Genomic DNA, 26,785 nt, shown 5'->3' with positions numbered 1-26,785 from the left:
TGGGCCAAGATCGCGAAGTTTCGAAAAGCGCGGGAAATATCCGGGCACTTGGGGCCGTCGAGCTGAGGCGCGCCGTTTGCCTCAATTTTTCAGGGCTTGCAGCCATGCTGAAGTGCGGGATGAGCGGTAGTCAGGTGAAAGGTGGAGTGGCCTTCCTTGCCTTGATGTGTAGAGACGAGAAAGCCAACAGTTCATGGGGAAGTTTACACCATCGTCTCATTTCTTGACATTTGCTTTTGTGCCTAAGGGCTGAGGACACAAGGCCTGGTGACAGCTAGCACCCACCCACCCAGGGTCCCGTTAGCTTCCAAGGGGAGAATGAAGGCCCATCTGCTTTTATTTTCGCGTAGTATTAATATTCATGGGTGTCCATGAGAGGAAGTTGCATCAAAGGACAGCGGTGGGAAGGGCAGGCCTTAACTTCGCGGTGATAAGGACTGCGTGGGGAGGAGTTGAGGAAAATAATGCTTGGGCTGTTAAAATATTTCAGTGCCATGAGAAAAGCATAAATATGGCTTTTATTCCAAATTCTACCTTTTTTAATGTGTGACCTGGGACAAGCCACGGACTCACTTCAGGGCTCAGTTTCGTCATCTGTAAAATGAGAATAATAACAGCATCTTTGTTAAAGGGTTTGTGTAGTAAATGGGAATGTACAGAAACTATTGTTTATTATAAATGGTACTTTAAACGTGTAAGTTACTCCAGGAAGTCTCTATTTAGAAAAGGTTTCCTACAGACTGTAACCTAAAAATGATGTTGAAAGGCATTGTGTTGCAGCTGGCTTCCCCTGTATTGAGGGCATCTGTGGAACAGTATTAGTGAACAGGAAAGGGAAGCACAAGTCCCCCTTTGTTGTATTTTCCCAGAGTTCTAGAAAGTTCTATTTTGCAGTGTGTACCTCAGTTCTCAATAAGTAATTATTTGTATTATTGTTTAATTTTGTTTTTCCTCCTGGACTGTGAGCACTAGGAGGGTAGGAACTGTACCTGTCTAGTTTATTGCTCTTCCCTTATTGCCTTGGGTTGTACTGTACTTCGAACATACTAGGTGCTCAATAAATATTCATTGAATGAATGAAAGGTCTTCAGAAAACAGCTCCATGAAGAAGGGGTGAATGTGAGTTGGTAGAAAGGGACAAATGCCTCTATCTTTTCTTTTCTTTTCTTTTCTTTTCTTTTCTTTTCTTTTCTTTTCTTTTCTTTTCCTGGTCATCCTGTCTTTCTCAGTTTGAGGCCTGCACCCCAACTCACACACTTTGGATTCTTAAGCATTATAATCTGATTTTATGTTCTGGAATTAGTTTTCCTTTTTTATACTTCTCCATGGATTGACATGGCATTCATTTTTCAGCATAGTATCTCATATCTATTTGCCACATTTTAACTTATTCATAATTTATAAAAACACTAACAGTGTCGTACCAGATCAGACCACTGTTTTATCCAGCCCTAGCCTCTCTTTCTGACAGGGCATCTGTATTTGGTGGGAAGATCTGGCATTTTCCATACTCAAACATCAGCGATATATCTTGAATGCTTCTAATTTCCTCTCATGACTTGTTTTGATTTTGCCAACTTCAAATTATTAAAGTTATTAAAACCCTTCAAATCATCTTCTCTAGGCTCTGTTTTTACACTTTGAGGGGACAGAGCAATACATTTATTTAAACCAAGTTTTAAAATATATTAATATAGAAATTGTCTTGCCATAGTAGTTCTATGCGATGCTGCAAACATACAGAAAGGAAGAATTTTGTTGCATTTTATCATTTCACACACTTATTCTGTGAATGTATTGAGCACTTGCTATGTGTCTGGCATTTTGCCAAAGGTATTATACTGTATTTCTTAAAGCAGTTTGTAGTACTAGTCTGTAAAACACTGTTCTTTATGAATTTCTTTTGAGTCCTGTGAATGCTCAAGTGGTTCTGTGATTTGTTTTTATTGTTGGAGAGAAAGAAGATGGAAAAGTACCTTTCTTTTTCTCCATAGTATTTGGGAAAGCAATCCAAGCTCTCTCACGAATTAATGATGAGCTGTGGCTAGACCCCTCTGAAAAAGGTGTAAGTAGGAAAATTAATTAATAGACCATCTATTAAGGCAAAAGCTATTTAAAGATCCCAGTACAGACTGAATGTTAACTAGGAAATCTAGAAATCTTAAACATCTCTTTCACTGTTCATCTTTATTTTACATATCTGAGTACATTTAGAGCATAGTTAACTTAAAAATTGTACAGATACTCACAATTAATGTAAACCAAACATCACAAACTGGTCAGGAGGCTAGATATGACTTACAGAAGTGTTTTGTGGGGCCTGCACTGTTTTTAAAAAGATTGAAGTATTTTCTAACACTTAATAATTGGGAAAGGCCACATAAAAATCTGAATTTCCTGCTTCTTCTGAAAGCTCAGAAGACTGGACAGTTTTGAGCCTGCTTTCCGAAGTGGAAGTAGTTGGCTGACGCTGACTAACAATTTCTCCCTTTAGACGAGGCAGGGGATTGCCATTTTGCTGCAATCTTTTCACTCCCTTTTATATTGCCTTCTACCACTTTGTGCATTAAAGTCAAAGTGCCTGTAGGCATGTACATTTTTACAATTTCAACATGCAAGACTTTAGATTTAATACCGCTATGTATTTAATATGGATATGTACACGTATGTGTATGCATATGCAAATTCAATACACACTGTATAATATAGTCCATATTATGTGTATATTATAATTCATATGTATAATGTAGCCCCTTTAATGCAGTTAATATCCTATAGCCTTATTGGAACATATTTCAATGTGATGTTAAACATAATAGAATATTTTGAATTAATCATTTAAAGAAAATTGATTTTTTTCCTAAATAGCTAGTATTTTATTTTCTAGCTTTCTTTAAGATCTGTGAATTCTGGTCGGTCAGCATACGGATGTGTCTTCTTCTCCTCTGTGTTTTTTCAACATTATCAATGGTCAGTGAAAACGAATGACAGTGACACAATATTGAACTTAAATTGCAAATTGGGAATGAAAGTAAGTGTACGTGGGCCTGGTTTTCTGCAGTACTGTAGCAATATTTGTTATACGGGACATAATACCTATTCTATACTTAATACTTGGTTTAAATGGCATGTAAGATAAGTCTGTTCATTTCTGAATATACGTACTCTTCCTTTGTTAGTTATTTTAAACTAATCAACCAGCCATATTAAGTGTGTACTGTTCTATAATTTATTTGTGTTACAGTCAATTCTGCCCATCTTTAGATGTCTCAATTCCCTCGAAAGAAATGTAGAGAAGTGCAAAATATTCACCAGCTCTGATAAGTGCAAAGTAGTTATTCAGTTCTTCTGCAGACATGGTAGGTATAATTAAAACTAGTGTAAAGTATTGTGGTTTTTTAAAAGTATTTTTCATGTTTAATATTCAAACTGCATGTCAGGACCTCCCATTTCCTTATTGTTTCGAATTTGTGTGGTTTTGTGATAGGGTAGTTGTAAGTATTATCTCTGTAGAAGTCTTGTGAGATGGTATTAATGATTTCCTTTTTTGGCTTGTCAATGGCACAAGCTTTGCCTGTATATGGAACTTTTTTTTTTTTTAATGTCCTTCTGAATTCAAACAATTGATTGTTCTAAACTTAACTGGCTGCTTGATGATATTCTGTAAGAGTGTCTTGGTAAGTGTCCCTTGGTAAGAACAGAAAAGAATAATGCCTACCTGTATTGGAAGTGCTCTAGGATGCAAATAGTATTTTATCTGGGACTGAAAGGAGCGTGGTACCTGGCCCAAGGTCACAGAACTAGTAAGTCACAGAGCCTGGATTTGAGTCCAGCCTCACAATAGAAGGAACCAAAACCTTCATTCATTCTCTCTGCTACATCAAGTTGTAAAAGAGATTTCCTGTCTTCCAGCCTTACATGGTGGATATTCAAATGTTGTAATCATACAGGATTTTACATGGTTGAATATGTATAGCATGGTAGCTAAGAGCAGGATCTCTGGAGATCATAGGGTCTGGGGTGGAATCTGCCCCTTCCTTGCTGAGATGTTGGGCAAATTATTTTACATCTTTGTGCCTCAGTTTCCTAATATGTAAAATGGAGACAATGGTAGTACCAGCCTCCTAGGGTTTTTGTGAAGATTCAATGAGTTACAGGAAGTTTTACTTCTAAAGTGTTTAAAGTAATACCCGGCACATTCTGTAAGAGTTAGCTAGCTGTAGTTAGCTATAGTTATAGGTATTATGATTGCTGCTATTTTATTTGAAGTTACCAGATAGGATTGTATGTTTTAAAAAGTCTTGTCCTTGTAATATTGGTCCGAATATTTTTGTAATGGAAAGATCTTCTGGAAGGTTATATTCATGTTACAATTTATCTTATATTTCTTAATTTTGTCTTACATTCATCTTAATATTTTAATTTCATCTCATATTTGTATTATATTCCTTAATTTTTCTCCTGCAAAGTATCAATTATTTAACATTATTTTTTCCATTCTTTGAACTTCATTTCATGTCAAAGCAGAATCATGTAAAAAGTGTGATTAAAAGCATAGCAAGCTTTGACATCGCACAGATTTGGGTGTGGATTCTTCTGTATTTCTTATTAGCTTTGTCACAGTACATAAACTCCCTGAACCTGCTGTGGGAACTCGACCAATTTGTCGGAGGGTATGACATGTTCCATGATGTCCACTAGGGAGCGATAAACACATTCATTAAGGAATAGTGCTTCTTGTAGGCTATGTGCACCTTCCACATATTAAATATTACTTTAATTTTATTATTTTAATCTGACTGTGAAACTTAAAGCCTTTTTAATTTGTCAGTTTTGCACTTAAAATTATTAACAGTTTGCTTTTTTATTTTTAAGGTATTAAAAGGATTCATAATATTTGTTTTCAAGAAAGTCAGCCTGTGCAAGTTATTTTTGAAAAGAATATGTGTATTAATACACTAATGATTCAGCCAAGGTAATGAGTCCTCTGGTGTTTATTTATTATTATTTTTGGGTATCTTATATTTACACAAATTATTTTTTAAAATATATTTTTTATTGAAGTATAGTCAGTTTACAATGTTGTGTCAGTTTCTGGTGTATAGCACAAGGCTTCAGTCATATAGGAACATACATATATCCGTTTTTATGTTCCTTTTCACCATAAGTTACTATAAGATATTGAATATAGTTCCCTGTGCTATACAGTATAAACTTGTTTTTTATTTTATATATATTAGTATCTGCAAATCTTGAACTCCCAATTTGTCCCTTCCCACCCCCCTCTGTTGTTTATTTTTATTTTTCTGAATATGTATGATCACAGAGTAAAGAATTAATGCCCTAGAGTTTTAAATCAGTTACGTTTTTTTTAAGCTACCACTGAACTTGGAGCAATCACCTTACAGGATCAAGAGGAAACCTTGAGAAAGATAACAGTAGATACTAGCTGCCTAATGGTAGCAATAATAATTTAGTAGCCAAGAAAGTTCTAGAAATATCCATCAGTGGGTTTCTACATCAAATGATATTGAGGGAAAAACATATTATCTAATAATACTTTGCAATTATATGGTGCCTTCTGAGTCTTTTTAACCTTGTAATAACTTTTAATGGAGTATAATCTGTGAAAATACTGAATCACTTAGCCGTATACCTGAAAGAAATACACAAGGAAATTTTAACATTTCTTACATGAACTGATTTTTATCCCTGTTTCTGTTTTTTTTCCCCCCTTAGGGGATGAGTGAGGCATGTCAGTTACTAAAAGTACTCAATTTTTTAGTTAAGCTGTAATGTTAAACATGAAACATTAATTACTTTGTGAGCCCAAAGATATTTTATCTTTTTTGGTTTTTAAATTACAAAATCAATGCAAGCTCCTTGCAATACATCTAAAATTTATAGAAGAGTGCAAAGATGAAAACTGGAAGTCTTTCTCCTCTGCTTGCCTCATGTATCCCACTTGGCAGGGGTAACATCTGCTAACAATTTGGTGTAGATCCTTCTACATCTTCTATTTATAGCCAGTCTGTCGGTAACTTTCCCTCTACCTAAAGCTATGGTTATCTCTTTCTCTCTCTTCCTCTCTCTTTCAAATTTATATCACATACTAGACACATACTTATTCAGAGTTTTAATTTTTTTAAAGAAAATGTCCTACTATTTTTATTGTTTGGAAACTTTTTTTTTTAGTTTCTATGTCAATTTAAGTAAGTCTATCTTTTTAATGATTGCATAATTTTTCATTGTATGACTGAACCATAATTTAGTTACCCATTAACTTATTAGTGAAAAAGTTGGTTGTTTCTAACTTTTTGCCATCAAAACAATGCTGCTAGAAATGCATAGGAAAGAATGTTAGTTACCTATTTCTATGGAGCAAATTTCCACATAAATTAAAGCTTTAAAAAACTAGACATTTATTCAGTGTGACTTAGCTGGGTGCTTTTGGCTCAAGGTTTCTCATGAGGTTGAAGTCAAGCCATCAGCCAGGGCTGTGGTTTCATCTGAAGGCCAGACTTCGGGGGGATTCATTCCCAAACTCACTCCTGTGGCTTTTGGGAGGCCTCAGAAGGTCAGCTTCTAAGCTCAGTCAGGTGATGGCTGGTAGACCTCAGGTACTCACTGTGTAGGCCTCTCTGTAGGCTGTCTGATTGTCCTCACAACATGGCAACTGGTAATCAGAAATAGAGAGTGAGAGAGAGGGAACTCCTAGTATGAAAGCCATAGTCTTTCTATCAGAATTGACATTTCATCACTTCTGCCATTTTCTCCTTGTTAAAAGTGAATCTGAAAGTCCAGCCCATACTCTAGGGGAGGGGAGTACGTAAGGGTATATGAATACCAGGAGGTAGGGATCACTGAGGGCCATCTTATAGGCTGCGAAGCACAGAGTCCTAGAAATGAAATTGCTGGGTCAAAGGCTTACACAAATTTTTAATTTGCATACATACTGACTACCAAAGTGCTATTTGAAAAGTTTGTGCCAATTTACATTCCCACCAAAAGTGTAGGAGAATCCTTCCAAGTAAAAGATATGATTAATTTAAAAATTGCCAACCTGATAGGTAGAAATAGCATTATTAGATGTTCTTTATTGTTGTGTTTATTTTATTACTGTGGAGTGGGAGCATCTTTTCTCATATATATATATATATATATAAACTATTTTATTGAGTTATAGTCATTTTACAATGTTGTGTCAGATTGCAGTGTAGAGCATAATTTTTCAGTTATACATGAATATACATACATTCATTGTCACATTCTCTTTCACTGTCTTTTCTTATATTTATTAGCAATTTGTATTTCTCTTCCTTTTTGAATTGCACATTCATGTTGTCATTTTTTGTATCAGGTTATTTCATATCTTGTACAGCACCTCTCCCTTAACACTGGAAAAGCTCCCAGATTAATTTGGTAGGGTGTTCCTGACATTTTGGCATAAAGAAACACTGCTAATCTAATGTCTAGCATCAGGTTAACACCAACATTACATAAATTCTAAGAACCTCATTTTTATCTAACCACAGCTCAATTTCAAAAATAGGCCAGAACTTGCAATAATAGAAAGATAAATGACCTAACTCAAAAAAAAAAAAAAAAAAAAAAAAAAGGGCAAAGGATTTGAATGGATATTTTTCTAAAGAATATATACAAATGGCCAAAAAGCATATGAAAAGATGCTCAATATCATTAGTCGTTAGGGAAATGCAAATCACAGTTTAAATCTGTGAATTGTGTAGAATGTGAGTTATATCTCAATAAAGATGTTTTTAAAATGGGAGCCTGGGAAGAGTGGGCATTTGGGATGATGTCAAGACAACCTTGAAAGAAAAAGCTAGTAATCTAGGACAAGTAACAAAGGGAAAGAGAATCAAGCTCCTTGTAAGCCTCTACCCCTTCACTGAATCTTCAGCACAGTTCAGCCCATTTGAATAACTCCATTTTCTACTCTCTCCTTTAGGAGTATGATCCCAGGTCATTTTTTAAAGAATGTATGGGGTATATAAAAACAAAATTAAAGACATTTTATTCTAGGGTTTTATTTACCCTGCAGCTTTCATATGTTTTACTTAGAATATATTTTACTATTCTCTTGGCCTTCAAATGATGTTATAATTTTAAGATATGCTAAAAATGTAGCAGCTCATGTAGAAGACAGAAGGTAAGTCTTTTGGGTAGCTTTTTTAAAATCCAGGACAATTAACCTATTTATTTCCAGATTAAAGATTTGAGTGCCATTAAATAGGTTAATTTCTTTCTGTTTGTTTTTCAAATAGTGTAATATTTTTCATCACATTTCACAGAGTACTTGCTGAGGCAATTGTTCTTTTTCCATCGAGTCAAGAGGAAGTTACTCTTGCTGCTACTCCACTGAGTGTTTGCATTAAGAGTTCTAATGAGGATTCGATGGGTAAGGATTATGTCTGTCATGGTGCTTTGATGGAATATTACTTCCTGGCATTCTTGATTACTGCGTGGTTGTATAGTAAATGTTAGTGGCATAATCTTTATTCTTGTCTAAAAAGCAGTAAGATATAGAAAGATCATTAAACTTTTTAAGAGACACAAGAAATTTATCACAATCAGTAATGAAAATACTTGGCTTTGAAATTCAGTTTGTTTTAAAGTTAGGAGAATGGTGACTGAGAAAAATACATTTTCAATTAAGATTTTAAAGTCTGTTTCTCATCCTTTTGTTTAGCATAAAGAAAAATTAAAAGGCCAGCAATCCAATTGAGATGATCTTTGACCACATAAGAAGGAAAAATAACTCTGAATTAGAAATGTAAGATATTGCAGAAGGCAAATACATAAAAAATGTGAATACTTCTTAAGTCAGTTCTTCCAAGAGTTATCTAGATGGAATGGAGAAACTAAGGCACGATTAAATCAGAAGTTTTGGTGTTAAGAAAATTTGCTAGGGTCATTTTGGCACAAGCTATTTGAGACTCTGACCTTGGTTAATTATTTTTGGTGATAACAGTAAAGAATAGAAAGGAAGAAACATATTATTTTAAAGTGAAAAAGCAGTAGAACCAGAGCTTAAGTTGGGTCAGATGACTTTTTGCAGTGTTTAGTTTGTGCCAGGTTCTGTTCTAAATGGTTTACATTTATGAATTCAGTTGATCTTCATAACAACTCTATGATGTCGGTGCTATTATTATCCCCGTTTTCCATATGAAGAATATGAAGCACAGAGAAACCAAGTGACTTGCCTGCTGTCACACAGTTAATGAGTGGTGTATTCTGATCAAAGTACCGTCAGGCTCCAGGGCTCAGGCTCATTACCAGCATGCTCTTATTGCTTCTCTCAAGTCTCATCTAGCATTCTTTTTTTGCACTCAGGAGTGCATGATCTGGAAAGTATACGCTTGGCTAGTGAAAGGGTCTGTTTTATATTCATAATGCCATCTCTGAATAAAGATGGCCATTTAGTAACCAAGAGACACTGTCCCCTGTGAGCGGCTTTCTAATGAGTAGTTATAGTTATGTTTGACTGGGGACCCAATTGTTTAATTTTATTATTGAACTTACTCTGTGCCAGCACCCTGGGAGTGACATGAGCTTTCTTAATTGAGATGATGGTATTTGCAAGGTATTGTTTGGTCCTTTTGAAATATATGTACCATTTCTCCTTTGTTCTTAACATTTGCATAATTTATGTTCATTGGAGAAAATTAAAAACACAGAAAAATCACTAATAAAAAAAGTCACCTGAAATTCTACTATCTAGAGACAAGGAATTTTAATAGTTTGGTACATCTCTTTCTACACCTCACATCTGACAGCTGGAGATGGGCTGAGTGAAGTACTATGAAGCTATTAAAAGTAGTTTTATGTATGTGCATAATATATATTTCTTTCTTTCTGAATGTGTGTATCAAAGATGTTTATTGAAGCTCATTTTGTGGTGGAAAACAAAACACCAACACACACAAATAATTAGGAAAATGTACTTATTGACATGGAAAAATACTTAGGATATATTATTGAATAGAGTATAAGATAATATGCATAGTATGATATTTTCATTTTTTAAAAATGCACATAAAAGTTGAATAAAATATTAGGGAACAAAATCCAACACCTCTTTAAGAATATTATATACCATGACCACATGGCATTCATTTCAGAAATGTGAGGGTGGTTCAATATTAGAAAAGCTAGTCACATAAAGGACTATATTAATAGATTTAAGGAAAGAATTTATATGATTATCTCCAAAAATGCTGAAAAAGCCTTAGAAAAAGTATAATCTTGATATAAAATGCTGAAGAATATAGGAATTGATGGACACTTTCTTAATATGATTATATATATATATATAATATATCATATATATATATTTTATATATATATATATAATATATATGTATTTGCATATACCAAAGCCAGCATCTTACTTAATAGGAAAACAGTAAGTTCTACTAAGATCAGAAACAAGGCAAGGATACCTACTATCTCCTTTACTATTTAACATTGTGCTTGAGTTATTAGTCAATGCAGTTAGTTAAGAGAAGTCAATTAGAGGCAATAAAGAAAAAGTACAACCATCTATCTTTGCAAATGACACGATAGTACACCCAGTAACCCTAGAGAATCAATGATGGAACTAACTCAGACAGCAAGATAATTCAGTAAGGTAGCAGGATATACAAGATGCAGAAAATCAGTACTTTCATATATAACAATATTCAGTTAGAGAACATAATAGAAGGAAAAGCCCCATTTACAGTAGCAACAAGAAGATTAATAACTGAGGAATAAATAATGAATTTAATATAAATCTATCCGTAAGCTATAGGAATATATTTGATGACTCATTGATAGCTAGAGCTAGTAGACACAGATGTGAGAATTGGGGCTTTTAAAATTAGAATTTGCTTAGCTGAAGGGTTTGAAAATAAAGTTGGATTTTCAAAATGGGCCCTACCTACAGATATAATTATCAATAAAAATCCTTGTGTTGTAAGGTTTTATTAAAAATACTGAATGATATTTAAGTTACTAAACATATGAATGAAAAACAAAAAATACATGGGAATCAAAATTATATCTTTATATCAGTCTCATTAGAAATTTTATTCTTCTTAGATCAGTTTAGATGAGAATTCTGTATTTAATATAAACAGTTTCATTTATGGAAGTGAACTTGTAGCAGGTCCTCAACTTTTAGGGAGTTCAAGAGGAGTGTATAATTATTATAAATACCACATTGAATTTATATTTGCAAATAGCATACAGATACTGTGTGTGGCGATAAGGTGGGGTATCAGGAAATTGAAAAAGCATCTATTTTCCTCCAAATTGATCATTCTTTTTTAAAAACCAGCATTATTGACATGTAACTCACATACCATACAACTGATCCACTTAAAGTGTATAATTCAGTGGTTTTTAGCATATTCAGAGTTCTGCAGTCATTATCACAATCAATTTTAGTAAAAGGGAAAAGATTTAGATTTGAAGAGAAACGTGAGTATGGATATAATCAGTTTTAGAACATGTAATCATACTTGTTAGCAGTCATTTCCCATTTCCTCCCAACTCCCCAGCCCTGTGCAAGTCTCTTTTCTGTCTCTATGGATTGCCTACTCTAGGACATTTCACGCATATGAAATCATATAACATGTGGCCTTTTGTGCTAGCTTCTTTCTCTTAGCATAGTGTTTTCAAGGTCGCTCCATGTAGTAGTATGTATTGAAAATGAATTTCCTACTCAATAATAATCCATTGTATGGATATGCCACATTTGATTTATTGATTTATCATTTGGTGGACACTTTTGTTGTTTCACTTTTTGGCTCTTAATGAATAATGCTGCCATGAACATTATGTACAAATACTTGTGTGACGTATGTTTTCGTTCATCTTGGGTTTATATCTAGGAGTGGAATTACTGAGTCAGTAAATCTGTGTTATTTTGAAAAACTGCTAAACTGTTTTCCAAGGCAGCTGCACCAGTTTACATTCCCACCAGCAGTGTTTGAGGTTTCTGATTTCTCCACACCCTCATTAATGCTCTGTTACTATCTGTCTTTTGGGTTATAGCCATACTGGTGGGTGTGAAGTGTTGTCTTACTGTGGTTCTGAATTTCATTTCCTTAATAACTAATGATATTGAGTATCTTTTTTGTGTGCTTATTGTTTATTTGTATTATCTTCCTTGGAAAAAATGTCTGCTCAAGTCCCTTGCTTACTTTTTCACTTGGGTTATTTGTCTTTTTATTGTTCTGAAATCTATCCCCCTTATCAAGTATATGATTTCAAATATTTTCTCCCATTTTGTTAAGTAATTTTTTACTTTCTTGATAGTGTCTTTTGAAGCACAAAAGTTTTCTATTTTGATGAAGTCCAGTTTATCTGTTTTTCTTTTGTCATTTGTGTTTTTGGTGCATGATTCATTTTTTAAATCATAAAAGAACATGTGATAAGGATTAAAGAGCATAATAATCTGCATCTTTAATTATCTTGGAATGTACATGTAAAGTTCCAAACATTATGACACTAGTTGAGAAAAATCCAAGTCCAATAATTTCTTCTTGAATAGAAGACATATAAGATATTATTTACTTCTATTTAAGAGAACAATATGCAAAAATCTACATTAAAAAGTACAGAGTGCATTAAAATTGTTTTCAACTATGAGTGACAGGAAACACAAAATAAAATAATAGTGGTTGGTATCACTCCATTGCTATCAAGGCACAAGTTTTTTTCTGTTTTGTTTCTCTGACATCTTTAATAAGTGGCTTCCACCTCCTAGTCCACATGTTCATAGCACATTATTCATAATAGTCACAAAGTGGAAACTACCCAAAAGTCATTAACTCATAAGTGGATATACAAAATATGATAAATCCATATACCTGAATATTATTCAGCAACAAATAGGAATGAAGTAATGGTAGATGCCACAGCATGGATAAGCCTTGAAAACATGATGCTAAGTGAAAGAAGCCAGACACAAAAGGCTACCTATTGTATGCTTTCACTTTTATAAAATATCCAGACTAAGTAAATCCATGGAGACAGAAAGTGGACTAGTGGTTTGCAGGGGCTGGGAGGGGAGGGGATGGGGGGTGGTTGGTGATGGCTGTGTGGTTTCTTTTTGAGGTGATTAAAATGTTCTGCAATTAGAAAATGGTGATGGTTGTACTATCTTATGAATATACTAAAAACCACTGAATTGTACACTTTAAAATAGTTTATATATATAGTTTATATATATATATATATAATAAATTTATATATGTAAACTGTATTCATAAATAGTAGTTCCCTTTAGAATAAATTAATTTTATAGTATTCTGGTTATTTAATTGTTTTCCACTCCAAAATATAGCCAGTTCTCTCCAAAATGTAGTGGCTTAAAATAATTTATTCTTATTTCTTTCTCTCATGGTTCTTTGGGTTGATGGGTTCAGCTGGGCAGTTCTCACTTAGAATCTCCCCTGCAGCTGCAGTTAGATAGTGGCTGGGTCTGGGATCATCTGAAGACATCCAAGATGGTGCACTGATGTGGCTGGTATTCGATGCTGGGAGTTCAGCTGCCTGCACATATGTGGCCTCTTCATTAGCTTAGACTCCATATAGTATAAACTCAGCATGGTGGCTGAGTCCCAAGAGTTAGTGTTGTAGGACAGAGGGTAGAGGGAGTGGAGGTGTCCAGTCCCTTATGACCTGGGCACAGAAACCAGCACCAGGTCACTCCACCATATCCTATTGGTTACAGCAGTCAGAGAACCCACTTACCCAGATTCAAGGGGAGGGGACATGGACATAGACATGGACCCCACTTCTCAATGAAGGAATGTCCAAGAATTTGTGGCTAATTTTTTTAAAATGTAAGGCTATTTTTAACCTACCACTTATGGTTATATTTTCATGTTAAATTTAACAGATACCTCTAGAATTGATTTTATTCTTTACTTTCCTACAATATTGAACAGATTTAACCAAGTCTGTATACAGTGAGATGTTTGTTGGCCGAGATGAGTTTGACTTCTATCAAATTGGAGTCAACACTGAAATTACATTTTACTTCAAAGAATTGAAGGTAAATCAAAATTTGTGTCCAATTAGGATGATCACTGGTAGTTTTTAATAAAGATTTCATTCTTTTTTTTTCTCTTTTTTTTTTTTTCAGGGAATGCTGACATTTTCAGAAGCTACCCATGTGCCTATATCCATGTATTTTGATTTTCCCGGAAAGTAGGTCCTTGGGAAATTTCTGAGTTTGTTTCTTTTTCCTTTACTATGTATTAATAATAAAACCATTTGGATTACTTTGAAATTAATTCACACCTCAGAAATTCTTAACTCTACTAGCAATACTTATCAAACTAAAATTTTGAAAGATGTCATAACCTGTTTTTTTAAATTGGTAACATGATTGAGAAAGGTATATTATTGCAGAGTGAAAATGTTTATAGATTTGACACGCTGCTGAATAAATTGCCGAATTAGGAAATTATACATGGCTTAAACAAGTCAAATTTCTATGAAACTATAGTACTTTATATGATATTTCAGAACTAAAATTTCAGAGAGATTAGGTTAGATGTGTTTTATGAAATCGGATGTGATAATTTCTAAGGGCCTTTTTTGCTCTTAGGACTGTGTTAATTTGTGAGGACTTCTACTTTTACTATTTCTTTTTACTCCCAAATGAAGTATCACTTTCTAATGTTCTCCCAGTGTCCATCAGAAAATGAGTATGATGTTTGCTCTGACTTTGCCTTTTTTAGACCACTGGCTTTAAGTGTTGATGATATGCTATTGGAAGCCAACTTCATTTTGGCTACGTTAGCTGATGAGCCGAGCAGAGCGTCTTCGCCACAATCTCTGTGTCTTTCACAAAAACGAAAAAGGTGAGGCCATATTTTAATATCTTTATTGGTTGAGATAAAACCATTGCAATCTTATTCTGAAATACTTCAATGGCATTCGTTTAGGAAACAATTGAGGTTGAGAACATTAGAAGGTCAAAAAATTTAAGAGTTATTTCAGTATGTTACAGTAACATCTAACTGTAACATAGAAATATCACCCATCTTTCACTAGATATTTGCTTTTTTTCTTGTGATCAGAGTTTAACAGGACCATCTGGTTTATCTTTGTAATTACCTATAACTCATTTCCATTTTCAGTAGTTGTTTTTTAGGCGTGATACAGTGTTAAGTTTTATGGGAAAGTCTGTATTCGCTACCTGGAACTCTCTTAAACATGTGTACAGCCATTGTTTTTCTTTCTTTTTCTTTTCCTTTTGTCTCTTCATAAATTTTTTTTGGTGGAGGGTAGGGTGCTTCACTGTAAAAGTAACATGAAGTTACTATGGGAATTTGGAAAATGCAGAAAAGTATAAGGAATAAAATCAAAAGCACCCACAATTTTACCGCCTAGCAGTAGCCACTGTTAACATTTGTCTCACTGAATTTTCTTTCAGACTTTTAAGTTTGTGTGTATTTGTATTTTAAAACATTGGATCATATAGCACGTGTAATTTAAAGATTCGATCATATAGCATGTATAATTTTGTGTCCTTTTTTCCGACAAAATATTATATTGTGAACATGTCCAGTATTGCTGATTATGACTTGGAAACATGAGTTTTAATGACTGTACACAATTTTATCATACAGATGCATCATAATTTATTTGACTTTTTTTCTAACTTCACCCTTTTACCATAGCACAAGATTGTCTCATGTACACAGGGTTGCATTACTGAAAAATTTGTACTGCCAAGAGAATTTCTAAATAATCATATTTGTAAATCTTAGCTTTCAAGAATTAGTTCAAAGTTATTTCAGCATGTTTCCTAAACCAGTGTTATCGTTGTCATCCCATACTGCTCTGTTAGTTATATAAAAATATTATTTCAAATTAAACAGTTCATTCATTTAATCTCTCTTAATACTTCAGGTCAGATTCAATACATTCAAATTCAAAGGCTGGTAAAAATGCAACCAGCAAGGCCCCAGAGTATATCTCCAGAAAAGTAGTACCCAGAAGGCTTTATCATAATGAGACTGTCACAAACATCTCTGTGTTGGAAAACGGTGGCAGCCCTTTAAAGAACAGAGGGAACCGAGATGTTAGTGACGTACCAGAAAGCAGTGTCAGCGACACGGAGGAAGTGCCCGGGTCTCCATATCTCAGGAAGGTAAAAGAAAAAGGTTGAGACACAATCATGTCTCAGTCAAGAATTCTCATCACCCGTCTCTCTTTGCAATCTCCCTCTCCCACCCCATCCCCAGTATCCTGGAAGTTAATGTTCTTAGTCTTCCATAGGGGAGAGGTAAAGCCAGTCTGAGACGGAGAAAAGGCTGATTTATAAGAATGCCAGTACAAAACTGTTAAACTGAAAACTAAAAACTGTCCTTTCATTATACAAAAGCATTTTCCTCGTCCTGTTTTTTGGTCACACATACTGTGCTTCCTTTTTTACAGGCAACCGCAGGAACACATTTTCCTGCTGCTTGCCTCCCTGAAATTCACCAAGACTGACAATTTCCTCACTAGGGAAAGTGCCATTTAGAACTGTAAGCTCTGAGTATGAATACAGCACTCTTTTCTTCAAACTTCCTATCATGTCACTTAAATTCTAAATTCTAAAAAGGTCTATTTTCAAAGGGAATTATTTGCCTTAATGTGGCAAACTCTAGCAACAATGAAATTACATTATGGGTAAATTATTTAGACCCTTATCTTCCATCTGAGCTACAGTGGGCCTTCCTGTTGGCCTCCATGCCTCCGTTCTCCCCCGCTCTGGTTCTCCCCCCCGCGGTGTGCTGTCCAGCCCTTACATCTACAGTGAATGAGGTATAGGGCTCCTGGGTTTGAATCTCTGTCTTGCCACTTGTTAGCTGTGTAACTTGGACAAGTTACTTATCTTTGCCTCAGTTTTCTGATTAATAAAGTAGGAATAATACTAATGCTACCCATTAAAATCGAATTGTTGTAAAAATTAATTGAGCTAATACATGGAGCTGGCACATGGTCAGTGCTCAGTAAATGTTAGTTATTATTATGCGTTACTCTCCTGCTTCTAAATCACTTGAATCATTTCACTTCTCCCTTAGGATTTCACCTGAACTCCTCGGAATGGCATTCGGGGACTTTCCCTACGGTATTTAATATAATCTTCACAAGGCCTCTTCCTTTCCTCCCTCCTGCCCTCATACGAAACACATTCTATGCCAGGAGTGGCAGATAGATCTCCTCTCTAATGACACCACCAGTCACATGGTTGGTCAAACTATGCTGAGAGTGACTATAAAGCTGTATGTCTACTGGATTAGCAGCATCTGTCATTTACACGGGAGGGCCAGCACCTGAGAACCAGGCTAATGCTAAAGCCATATGGTGTTAGTAACGTTCTTATGATAATATGGCCCACCCTATTTGTTTGCTTTTTTGTGCTTAACTTTTCATTCAAAATAATTTCACTTCTAAAAAGTTTCAAAACTAGCACAAAAAATTCCTACATGCTCTTCTCCCAGACTCTCCAAATGTTAAAAGTATATTTATGTAATAACACAATTATCATTTCATTGAGGAAAGATGAAAAAATACAAATAAGATAATCAGAGATACTACAAGTACTCTTATTATTACTCTCCCTTTGAGGCTTTTCCTATGCATATATATCCACACATACTTGTATACATGCACATCAGGTGTTAATTTTTAAAAATCTAAAATTTAGACTCACTTGCAGAATTAATATAAAGAATTCCCATATATGCCTCATCCAGATTCCCTGAATGTTACTATCATAGGTTAGCAGTTTCCTTTAGTCTGGAACATTTTCTGAGTCTTGCTCTGTCTTTCTTTACCTTGACACTTCAGAAGAATGTCCCTGAATTTGAATTTTTTTGATGATTTCTGATTAAATTTTAGCTGTGCATTTTTGGTAAGAATTTAACAGAGTGATGCTGTGTTTTTCATGTACATTACATCTGGAGGCATGTGATGGAGATTTGTGTTCTTCTTCGTGGTATTAATTCCTATCATGGTTGAACTGCTGTCCGCCAGATCTCTCCACTGTAAAGTTACTGTTTTTCTGTTAGTAGTTGAAAGAATCTTGTGGAGAGATACTGTAAGACTATACAAATATCCTATTTCTCACTGTACTTTTGCCTAATTATAGCATCCACTGATGCTTTTTTGTCCAAAATAGTTATTACTGTGATGTTTGCCAAATGGTGATTTTTCAATTATTTTTTCCTTTTTATTAGATGAAACCCCACTTTCAGAACTGTCCCTTTTCCCCCATTTGCTATTCAGTTGTTTATTTATGTCATGATATGCTTGAGTATTATTCTATGGGTTATAATCTATTACTATCATTATTTTTTTCCTTGTTGCTTAAACTGCTCCATTTGGCCATTGGGAGCCTCTGTCCCTTTGACACAGCTCCAACATTTTTTGAGTACTTCCTTACTTTTCGGAATCTTAAAGTGTTCCAGGCTTAACTTATTTTTTAATCTATTTTTATATATAGTGGCTAACATTTGTAAATCTCAAACTCCCAAATTTATCCCTTCCCACTCCCTTTCCCTGGTAACCGTAAGTTTGTTTACTACATATGCGAGTCTGTTTCTGTTTTGTAGATGGGTTCGTAGTGTCTTTTTTTTTTTAGATTCCACATATGAATGATATCATATGGTATTTTTCTTTCTCTTTCTGGCTTACTTCACTTAGACTGATGATTTCTAGTTCCATCTATGTTGTGGCAAATGGCATTATTTTATTCTTTTTAATGGCTGAGTAGTATTCCATTGTATAAATATACCACAACTTCTTTATCCAGTCATCTGTCAGTGGACATTTAGGTTGGTTCCATGTCTTGGCTATTGTAAATAGTGCTGGTATGAACATTGAGATGCATATATCTTTTTGAATCTGAGTTTTCTCCAGATATATGCCCTGGAATGGGATTGCTGAATCATATGGTAAGTCTATTAGTTTGTTGAGGAGTCTCCATACTGTTTTCCATAATGGCTGCTCCAAACTACATTCCCACCAACAGTGTAGGAGGGTTCCCTTTTCTCCACACCCTCTCCAGCATTTATTGTTCATGGACTTTTGAATGATGGTCATTCTGACTGGTGTGAGGTGATACCTCATTATAGTTTTGATTTGCATTTCTCTGATAATTAGCGATATTGAGCATTTTTTCATCTGCCTATTGGGCATTTGTATGTCTTCACTGGAGAATTGCTTGGTTAGGTCCTCTGCTCATTTTTGGATTGAGTTGTTTGGTTTTTTTTGTTATTAAGTTATATGAGCTGTTTATATATTCTGGAAATTAAACCTTTGTCAGTTGCGTCATTTGCAAATTTTTCTCCCATTCCGTAGATTGTCGTTTGTTTTGCTTATGGTTTCCTTTGCTGTGCAAAAACTTGTAAGTTTAATTAGGTCCCATTTGTTTATTTTTGCTCTTATTTCTATTGCCTGAGTAGACTGCCCTAGGAGAACATTGCCAAGATTTATATCAGAGAATGTTTGTCTAGGCTTAATTTATATTTCCCATGCTCCAGCCCTGGTATCAGGAGCCCTGATTCCTTCGATTGGAGGTGATATATAGAAACCAGCTTCAGGGTGCTAGGTGTGCCCTTTTGCACTGAGATTTCATCACTTCTAGGCTCTCTCAGCTGACTGAGCTAGGAAATATATGCACTTATTGGCACATACACACTTATTGATCAACTTTTATATCTATTAAAAACCATGAATTCGTACTAATACCTCCAATTCCAATCCAATCCCGCAGGGTTCGTGCTGGCCTTTCCCTTTTCTTTATAACTCCTTTCTCTGGCACTAAGAAACTTGTCTCTTATTATCCACAATATGTTTTCTTATTGTTGAGTCCTCAAACACAGTTTCAGAATTGCTAAACTATATCCTGGAAAAAAACAAATCTGCTTACTAAAGGTACAATATTTGTCTACATTATTCTGCCTTTAGCCATAACGTATATATTCAAAATACTGTTTTACAAAATTACTTAGGTTAGTTCTTTCCTCACTTATATTTCAGCCTGGTTGTGTATTACTCTGTAATACCAGTAGCTTTATTTATTTGCTTGACTTCCCTTTTGGTTCTCCTCAAATCTTTCTTGGTTTTATTTGTTTCTTTATTTTGAGTGCTGAACCAGTCACATCACTAAAAATCAGAACTGAGTCATTCTGTCCAAAACCAGGCAATGTATTACCATTTGTTCAGGTCTCCTTTTGTGTCTTTCAGGACTGTTTTAAAGTGTTTCTTATATAGGTTTCACACATTTATTAAGTTTAATCCCAAGTAATTCACCTTTTATGTTGCTTTTGTAAATGGAGTTTTCTCTACCATTGTGGTCTATGACTGCCTGTTGTTTGTGTATATGAAGGCTATTGGTTTTTTAAATTTTATCTGAAGTATAGTCAGTTATAGTGTGTTAGTTTCTGGTGTACAGCATAATGTCCCACTCATACATATATACACATATATTAATTTTCATGTTCTTTTTCATTAAAGGTTATTGAAAGATACTGAATATAGGTCCCTGTGCTATACAGAAGAAATTTGTTTTTTAAGGCTATTGCTTTTTGCATATTAATTTTGTATCCTACTACCCTGCTGAATTATTTTATTGCTTCCATTAGTTTTGTCATCAATTCTCTCGGGGTTTCCAGACATACTGTCATCTTTATATAGAGATAGTTTCATTTCTTCTTTAATGCCTCCAACTGATCTGTTTTGTTCAGTTGCATTCAGTTGTACTAGTTGTACCTCTGGGACAACACTGAGTAACAGTGGAGAGTGGGCATCCTTGTTTAGTTTCTGATCTTAGTGGAAATGTTTGACATATACTTTTTTTTTAAATTGAGGTGTAGTCAGTTTACAATGTTGTGTTAATTTCAGGTGGACAGCAGAGTGCATACACTTTTGTGTCCTACTTTCGCTCATACTATTGCTCCTGCAGCTTGGGGTGCTAGTATTGCTTTCTTCACCCTTCAAACCCCTCCCCACCCTTCAAAGCCCAGCACAAGTGATACTTCTCTTTTTGAAGTCTTCTCATTCTCGAAAGTATTTTGGGAACTCAAAGCATTTTGTTCATCCTAGTCACTATTACTGTCACGTAATAATTTAATAAATATGCTTGTTACCCCACTAGGTAGATTGTGAGTTCATCAAGGGCAGGCCTGAGTCTTACTCATCTCTGTATTCCTAGTGCATAGCCAGTGGTTTGTTTGTGATAGCTTAAGAAAGTTTTTAAAGTCTCTCCAGTAATATCACAAAATTCCAAAATAAAATCAATTTTAATTCACGTCATCTATTATATAGTATTATTCTACTTTGGGAAAGGGGATTTTAAAAAGTTAAACTATCATAAAGGAGTATTACTATATTCTAAACAACGACCAATATTTTTTTTCATTGTGGATTTTCAGTAAGTTTAAGCAAGAAATTATATAGCTCTCAGGGCACCAAAATAGGGAAAATATGTATATTACGATGATGATGATGTTTTTTATTGACCTAAAACACTATGTTAGTTCTAAGTGCACAGCCTAATGATTTGATATTTCTATACATTACAAAATGATCGCAGGAAGTCAATAGCAAATTCAGGGCAGTTTTCAAAGACCAGAATCCCATACCAAGTTATAATATTGTTGACTATACTCCCCATGCTGTACATTTCATTCGCATGACTCGTTTATTTTGTAAATGAAGTTTGTACCTCTTAATCTCCCTTATCTATTTCGCTCATCCCCCTCCACCCCTCTCCTCTGGCAACCGCTTGTTCGTTCTGTGCATCTGTGAGTCTTTCTGTTTTGTTGTGTAGGTTCATTTGTTTTGTGTTTTAGGGTCTATATATAAGTGAAAGCATACAGCATCTGTCTTTCTCTATCTGACTTATTTCACTTAGCCTAATACCATCTAGGTCCATCCATGTTGTCACAAATGGCAAGATTTCATTCTGTTTTATGGTTGAGTAGTCTTCCACATATATATATATATATATAGGTAGATACAGATATGTCTATCTGTATATGCATCTCACATCTTCTTTATCTATTCATCTACTGGTGGAAGCTTAGGTTGCTTCCATGTTTTGGCTATTGTAAATAATGCTGCAGTAAGTATAGGGGTATAGATATCTTTTTGAAATAGTATTTTTGTTTTTTTCAGTAAAATACCCAGAAGTGGAATAGCTGGATTGCATGGTAGTTCTATTTTTAAGAAAATATGTATATTATTTAAAAATTTTTATAATAATTTGTCTTCTTACCCAATTTATATAAGACTTGAGGCTAATTCCCAGCTGCATAGCTATTCACAAACTCTCCAGTAGACGATTGTTAGGCACCAGACAAAACATTGATCATCCAGCCGTGAAAGACTGAAAGGCTGAAGAGTAGGTAGGGACAAGAGAGAGCAAATGACAGTTAACCTAAGTCAATAGCAAATTCAGGGCACTTCTCAAAGACCAAAGTAAACTAAGGTTTTTAGTTTAATATTGTACCATAAACATTATGAAGAGCTATTTGCACGATATTATACATTGAATAGACACAGATGCTATCTTTAGGTCACTTCCAGCCTTCAGTTTTTTTTGTTTTTGTTTTTGTTTTTAGAAAATAAAGTGGCCCTTTAATGGAGGATGGGAGAGTAGGCTCTCTGGGAAGGAATGGGGTTAGGGTGTCAGAAGCACATCCCCTGTGGGCCAAGTTGGCTGGGGCCTCCTGGATCTGGCTCTGCAGCTCACGGGTGGCGTCCTCGCAGTCATGAAAAGTAGCCACGCGATAGATAGCACAGTGCCCAGGGCATAGCAGCCGGTGGACACCAGCAGGTAGGTGGGCAGTGGCCAGGGGACCTCCTGGCAGGACGAGGGCAGCTCCAGGCCCGGGGCTCCCACAGGCAGGGCTGCCCAGGTGGAGCCCAGGGGCACCAGTCCCACAGCCACCGCGCGCATTTCGTCATGGTCAGTCTCAGCCCCGCGTCTCCCCTGCCTGGTGCCCCAGCCTTCAGATCTTGACCTTGATCAAGACTAGACTCTTTGGAGGAAACTGAGAGTATACCTCCAACTAAAATCAAAGGCAGCGTATTGGTTTTCTATTGCTGCGCTAACAAATTACCATAAATTTAATGGCTTAAAACAACACAAATTACCTTATCGTTCTGGAGGTCATAAGTCCAAAATAGGTCTCCCTGAGCTAAAAGCAAGGTGTCAGCAGGACTGTGTTTCTTTATGGAGACTCTAGGGAAGAACCTGTTTTCCTGTCTGTCTTTGAGATCATCTGCATTCTTTGATCGTGGTTTCCTTCCATCTTTAAAAGCAGCAATGGCCAGTCAGGTCCTTCTCACATGGCTTCACTCTGATGCTGACTCTTCTCTGTTTCCCACGTTGAAGGATCACTGTGATTCCATTGGGCCCACCTGGATAGTCCAGGTCACTGATGAGCAACCTTATTTCATTTGCTACCTTAATTGCCCCTTGCCATGTAATATAACTTATTCACAGGTTCTTGGGATTAAGATGTAGCTATCTCTGGGGGTGGGGGCAGACTATCATTCTGTCTACCACAGCCAATATCACAGCTAATTTGGGGTGTTTCATCTGGAGCAAGAGTGCAACAGCTGCTGTCAGAACTGCCACCATGCAGAGGGCACCTTCATCTTCGGATGTATGAGGATGAACCAAGAACAGGGATCATTCATTTACTCATTCTTGCTACCTATCAAGCAGCTCCCACAAGTATTTGCTGAGTCATGTGTTGTAGGTGTGGGGTATACAATGGTGAGCAAAATAAAGAAGAAAGTTTCCTAAATTTGATCATAAACTAGGGGGGAAGATAGACATTAAACAAATAGTCACATTACTAAGTATATGATAATTTTAAAAAAAAACTCTGAAAAGTTCAGTAAAGGAAAAGTTTAGGGTGCTTTGAGAGGGTTTAAGATGTGAACTGACCTAATCCAGGAGGTCAGACATTCTTGAAACTGGTGTTTGGGCTGAGCTAGAAAGGATAACATAGTAGGGGAGTTGAGTGGATGTGTGGCATGTGCCGAGGCCCCTGTGATGGAGAGAGCGTGGGGGTTTAAGGAACTGGAGGATGGCCAGTATGGTTAGAGAGCAGAGAGCTGGAGGAAACAGTGGCACAAGGTGAATGAAGCTAGAGCGACTAGTGAGTGCCAGCTCACGCTGGACATAAACACCATGCAAATGGCCATATAAAGTGCTGTGGCATTTAAAGTAGTAGAAGGGTTTTAATAGGGAGGGCTGACAGAATTGAATTTTTGAAAGATAAACTACTGTGTGAAGAATGGGATGCAGTGAGGCAAGAATGGAAGCTCAGTTGTAGCATCGGAGAGATGGTGATTCCTTAGAGATGGAGAGAAGTGGCCAGAGTAGACAGCTAACTGAGGAGGTAGAAGTAGCAGGACTGTGATGGATTAGTTATGGGACTTAAAGGAAAATGTTTGGAAACAGGTTCAATGCTAAGATCATGAATTCAGTTTTTGGGTGTGTTAAGTTGCAGAAATCAAGTAGGTTGTCGGATAGATATATGGGTTGAAGTTCAAATTCTAGCTCTGAGACTCCTGGCATATACGTAATCATTTCAGCCAGGAGTGTGAATGAGAGTTCTAGGGGGAGGGAGTGGAGGAGAGGACTGCCGTCATTTAAAGCAGTGGTTCTTAACCAGGGCCGGGAAACATCGGGCAAAGTCTGGAGACACTTTTTGGATATTGCAGTTCAGGAAGGGGGGATGCTACTGGCATCTGGTGGGTGGAGGCCAGAGATGCTGCTCAACGTCCTCCCCCCAAAACAAAGAAGCGTCAGGCCCCAAATGTCAGTAGCGCTGAGGTTGAGAAACCCTAATTCAAAGGCTGGGTAGAAGAGGGCAAGCCAGCTGAGAAGCCTAAGAGTAACCAAGAGAATGTGACATGAGGAAGGAACGAGAAGAAAGCGTCAGAGTGAGTATCAAGGGGGATGAAGACTGAAAATCATCATTGGGATGTGCCGATCTGGAGTGACCATTATACAGACGGCTTCTGTGAAGTGGTGGGGTCAGAAGTTCTTTGGATAGGATGGAAGAGTAGGAGGATGAGAAAATGGAGAAAGCAAGTATATACAGCTCCATAGCAGAGGTAAGGATGGAGGGAGGAGTGGGATGCGGCTTTTAATATATTTTAATGAGAGACATCTGATTATTTTAAAATGCTAATATTCCTATCCAGCAGAGGAGAGGCTTGGGAGGGGCCGGGAGGCAGAGCCAGGGAGGGAAGGGCTGACTCTAGTCAGCAGTCGCAGCAGGAGGGGGGGGGGGCGATGTCAAGCAGGATTGCCTGCAGCCTCCCTTTGTCTCTGTCTCCCACAGGCCTTGTGCAGGTTTTAGTGGCTCAGGGAGGGCAGTTAGAAGCAGATTGCTGACCCCAAACTGTGTGCCTTTGGAGTCCAGGGAAGGGTTTTGTTTTAGGATGTGTTGGGTCACTCGTGAAGGTTCTGGGTGTTTCATGAACCATCACCATCAAAGTTAGGGAGACCACACTGGCTGAGTTTCTGAAAAGGGGCTGTCACCTGGAGTGTTTGATGAGCGCTGACTTTAGCTTTGAATCAACAGTTACTTTTTTCTCCTCCAGTTTTCTTGCATGTTCTTTGGAGCAGTTTCTTCTGACCAACGAGAACACTTCAACCACCCTTTCAACAGTCTGGCAACAGCAAGTGACAGTGAAGAGGACATGAATGATGGCAGTTTTCCCACATTGTAACACTAAATGTTGGCTGAGTTGGCCTCCAACCCATTTATTGGCTCACTTGCAACTCAAACACATTTTCACACTTAGTTTATGAAGATATTATTTTGGACTTCCTTGAAATGGAGGGTGGGCTGCTGGTGTTCTGAACCTCATCTGTACAACCACCATATCTAGAAATAGCTGCTTGTCAAGTAAATGTAATTTGCTTTAAATCCATTATGCTACTTGAGAGGCAGAACAGTTTCCTGTGCAGGGAAAATCTCATTAGCATTCTTCAGTTCAGTGCACCTTCACACTAGAGCTTTTAGCACGAATTTCTTTGCCAGTCTTATAAAGGTATTTAAACTTTCTTTAGCAGCCATTTTAAGTGCATCAATATACTTGTAGAGCTTTGTGACTGGTCATCAGGTATCTTTTGTATTTGACTGCAAACATTTGAGTTTTGATGCTCTCAGACATCGCAAAAAGTTAGGCAACCCTTTCTCTTGTAATGCTGTTACTTCTGTCCAGTGTTTATTATATTTTAAGATTTTAAGTAACCCCTGAGGGGATAAAAGGTCAAGAATAAAAATATATAGCTACCCCTCTCATTTTGGAGTCTTTTTATAAATGGTGAAATTTTATTTTATAGCCTTAAATTGTCCTGACTTTCAGATGTGTTTTGTAATGTGATGCAGTAAAAAATTTAATGGAAGGGATGCCAAGAAATTATTTCTGTATTATCTGACATAGAAAAGCAGCCTCCACTGCCAAAAGCCTGGGCCTGGAGTGGAATGAGGTGCAAGATGAATGTCTCTGTTCTTTGCCTCTTTAAGAATTAGCTTCTTACCTGCAGAAACTAAAAAAAATCTGGCACAAAACTTTGTTATGTAATATCTTATGATTCTTCCTCTCCCTCCCCCAAACCTGTTTACAGTCAATTATAACCCGACCAACTAGATAGACTTCTGTAGCACCTTAGTTAAGTCTGTGAAACCATCAGATCACAAGGAAATGTTAACTGGCAAGCAACTGTGCT

At 36.3% G+C, this 26,785-nt stretch overlaps 1 protein-coding gene and 1 pseudogene across 2 annotated transcripts; one reads left to right on the top strand and one right to left on the bottom strand.

Annotated features, from left to right (window-relative positions):
- The first annotated feature begins 51 nt into the window (after positions 1–51).
- Positions 52–26,439, top strand: RAD9B (RAD9 checkpoint clamp component B). Of its 2 annotated transcripts, XM_064481431.1 has the most exons (12): positions 52–141; positions 1,995–2,065; positions 2,888–3,031; positions 3,245–3,359; positions 4,876–4,975; positions 8,313–8,419; positions 13,962–14,068; positions 14,159–14,223; positions 14,760–14,882; positions 15,937–16,177; positions 25,651–25,759; positions 26,435–26,439. In XM_064481431.1, exons 1-12 carry the CDS (start codon positions 105–107, stop codon positions 26,437–26,439), a joined length of 1,224 nt encoding a protein of 407 aa, XP_064337501.1. In that variant the 5' UTR covers positions 52–104. The 2 variants fall into 2 exon arrangements, with proteins under 2 accessions (XP_064337501.1, XP_031298542.2); XM_031442682.2 differs by lacking the exon at positions 26,435–26,439 and having other exon boundaries at positions 25,651–26,242.
- LOC105102549 (dolichol-phosphate mannosyltransferase subunit 3-like) lies at positions 22,599–22,989 on the bottom strand (annotated as a pseudogene).
- Positions 26,440–26,785: the final 346 nt, after the last annotated feature.

Source organism: Camelus dromedarius, chromosome 31, assembly GCF_036321535.1.
Source record: "Camelus dromedarius isolate mCamDro1 chromosome 31, mCamDro1.pat, whole genome shotgun sequence".
NCBI lineage: Eukaryota > Metazoa > Chordata > Mammalia > Artiodactyla > Camelidae > Camelus > Camelus dromedarius.
The sequence above is the reverse complement of the archived record's forward strand: the minus strand, read 5'-3'. Positions and strand labels throughout refer to the sequence as shown.

What these genes read in the sequence shown, in the direction of transcription:
- RAD9B (XM_031442682.2), top strand. Translation starts at nt 105, where the DNA reads ATGCTGAAGTGCGGGATGAGCGGTAGTCAGGTGAAAG. An exon ending in TCAGTTCTTCTGCAGACATG is followed by an intron (nt 3,360 to 4,875) that starts GTAGGTATAATT and finishes TTTATTTTTAAG; the next exon opens with GTATTAAAAGGATTCATAAT. An exon ending in CTTTCACAAAAACGAAAAAG is followed by an intron (nt 14,883 to 15,936) that starts GTGAGGCCATAT and finishes TTAATACTTCAG; the next exon opens with GTCAGATTCAATACATTCAA.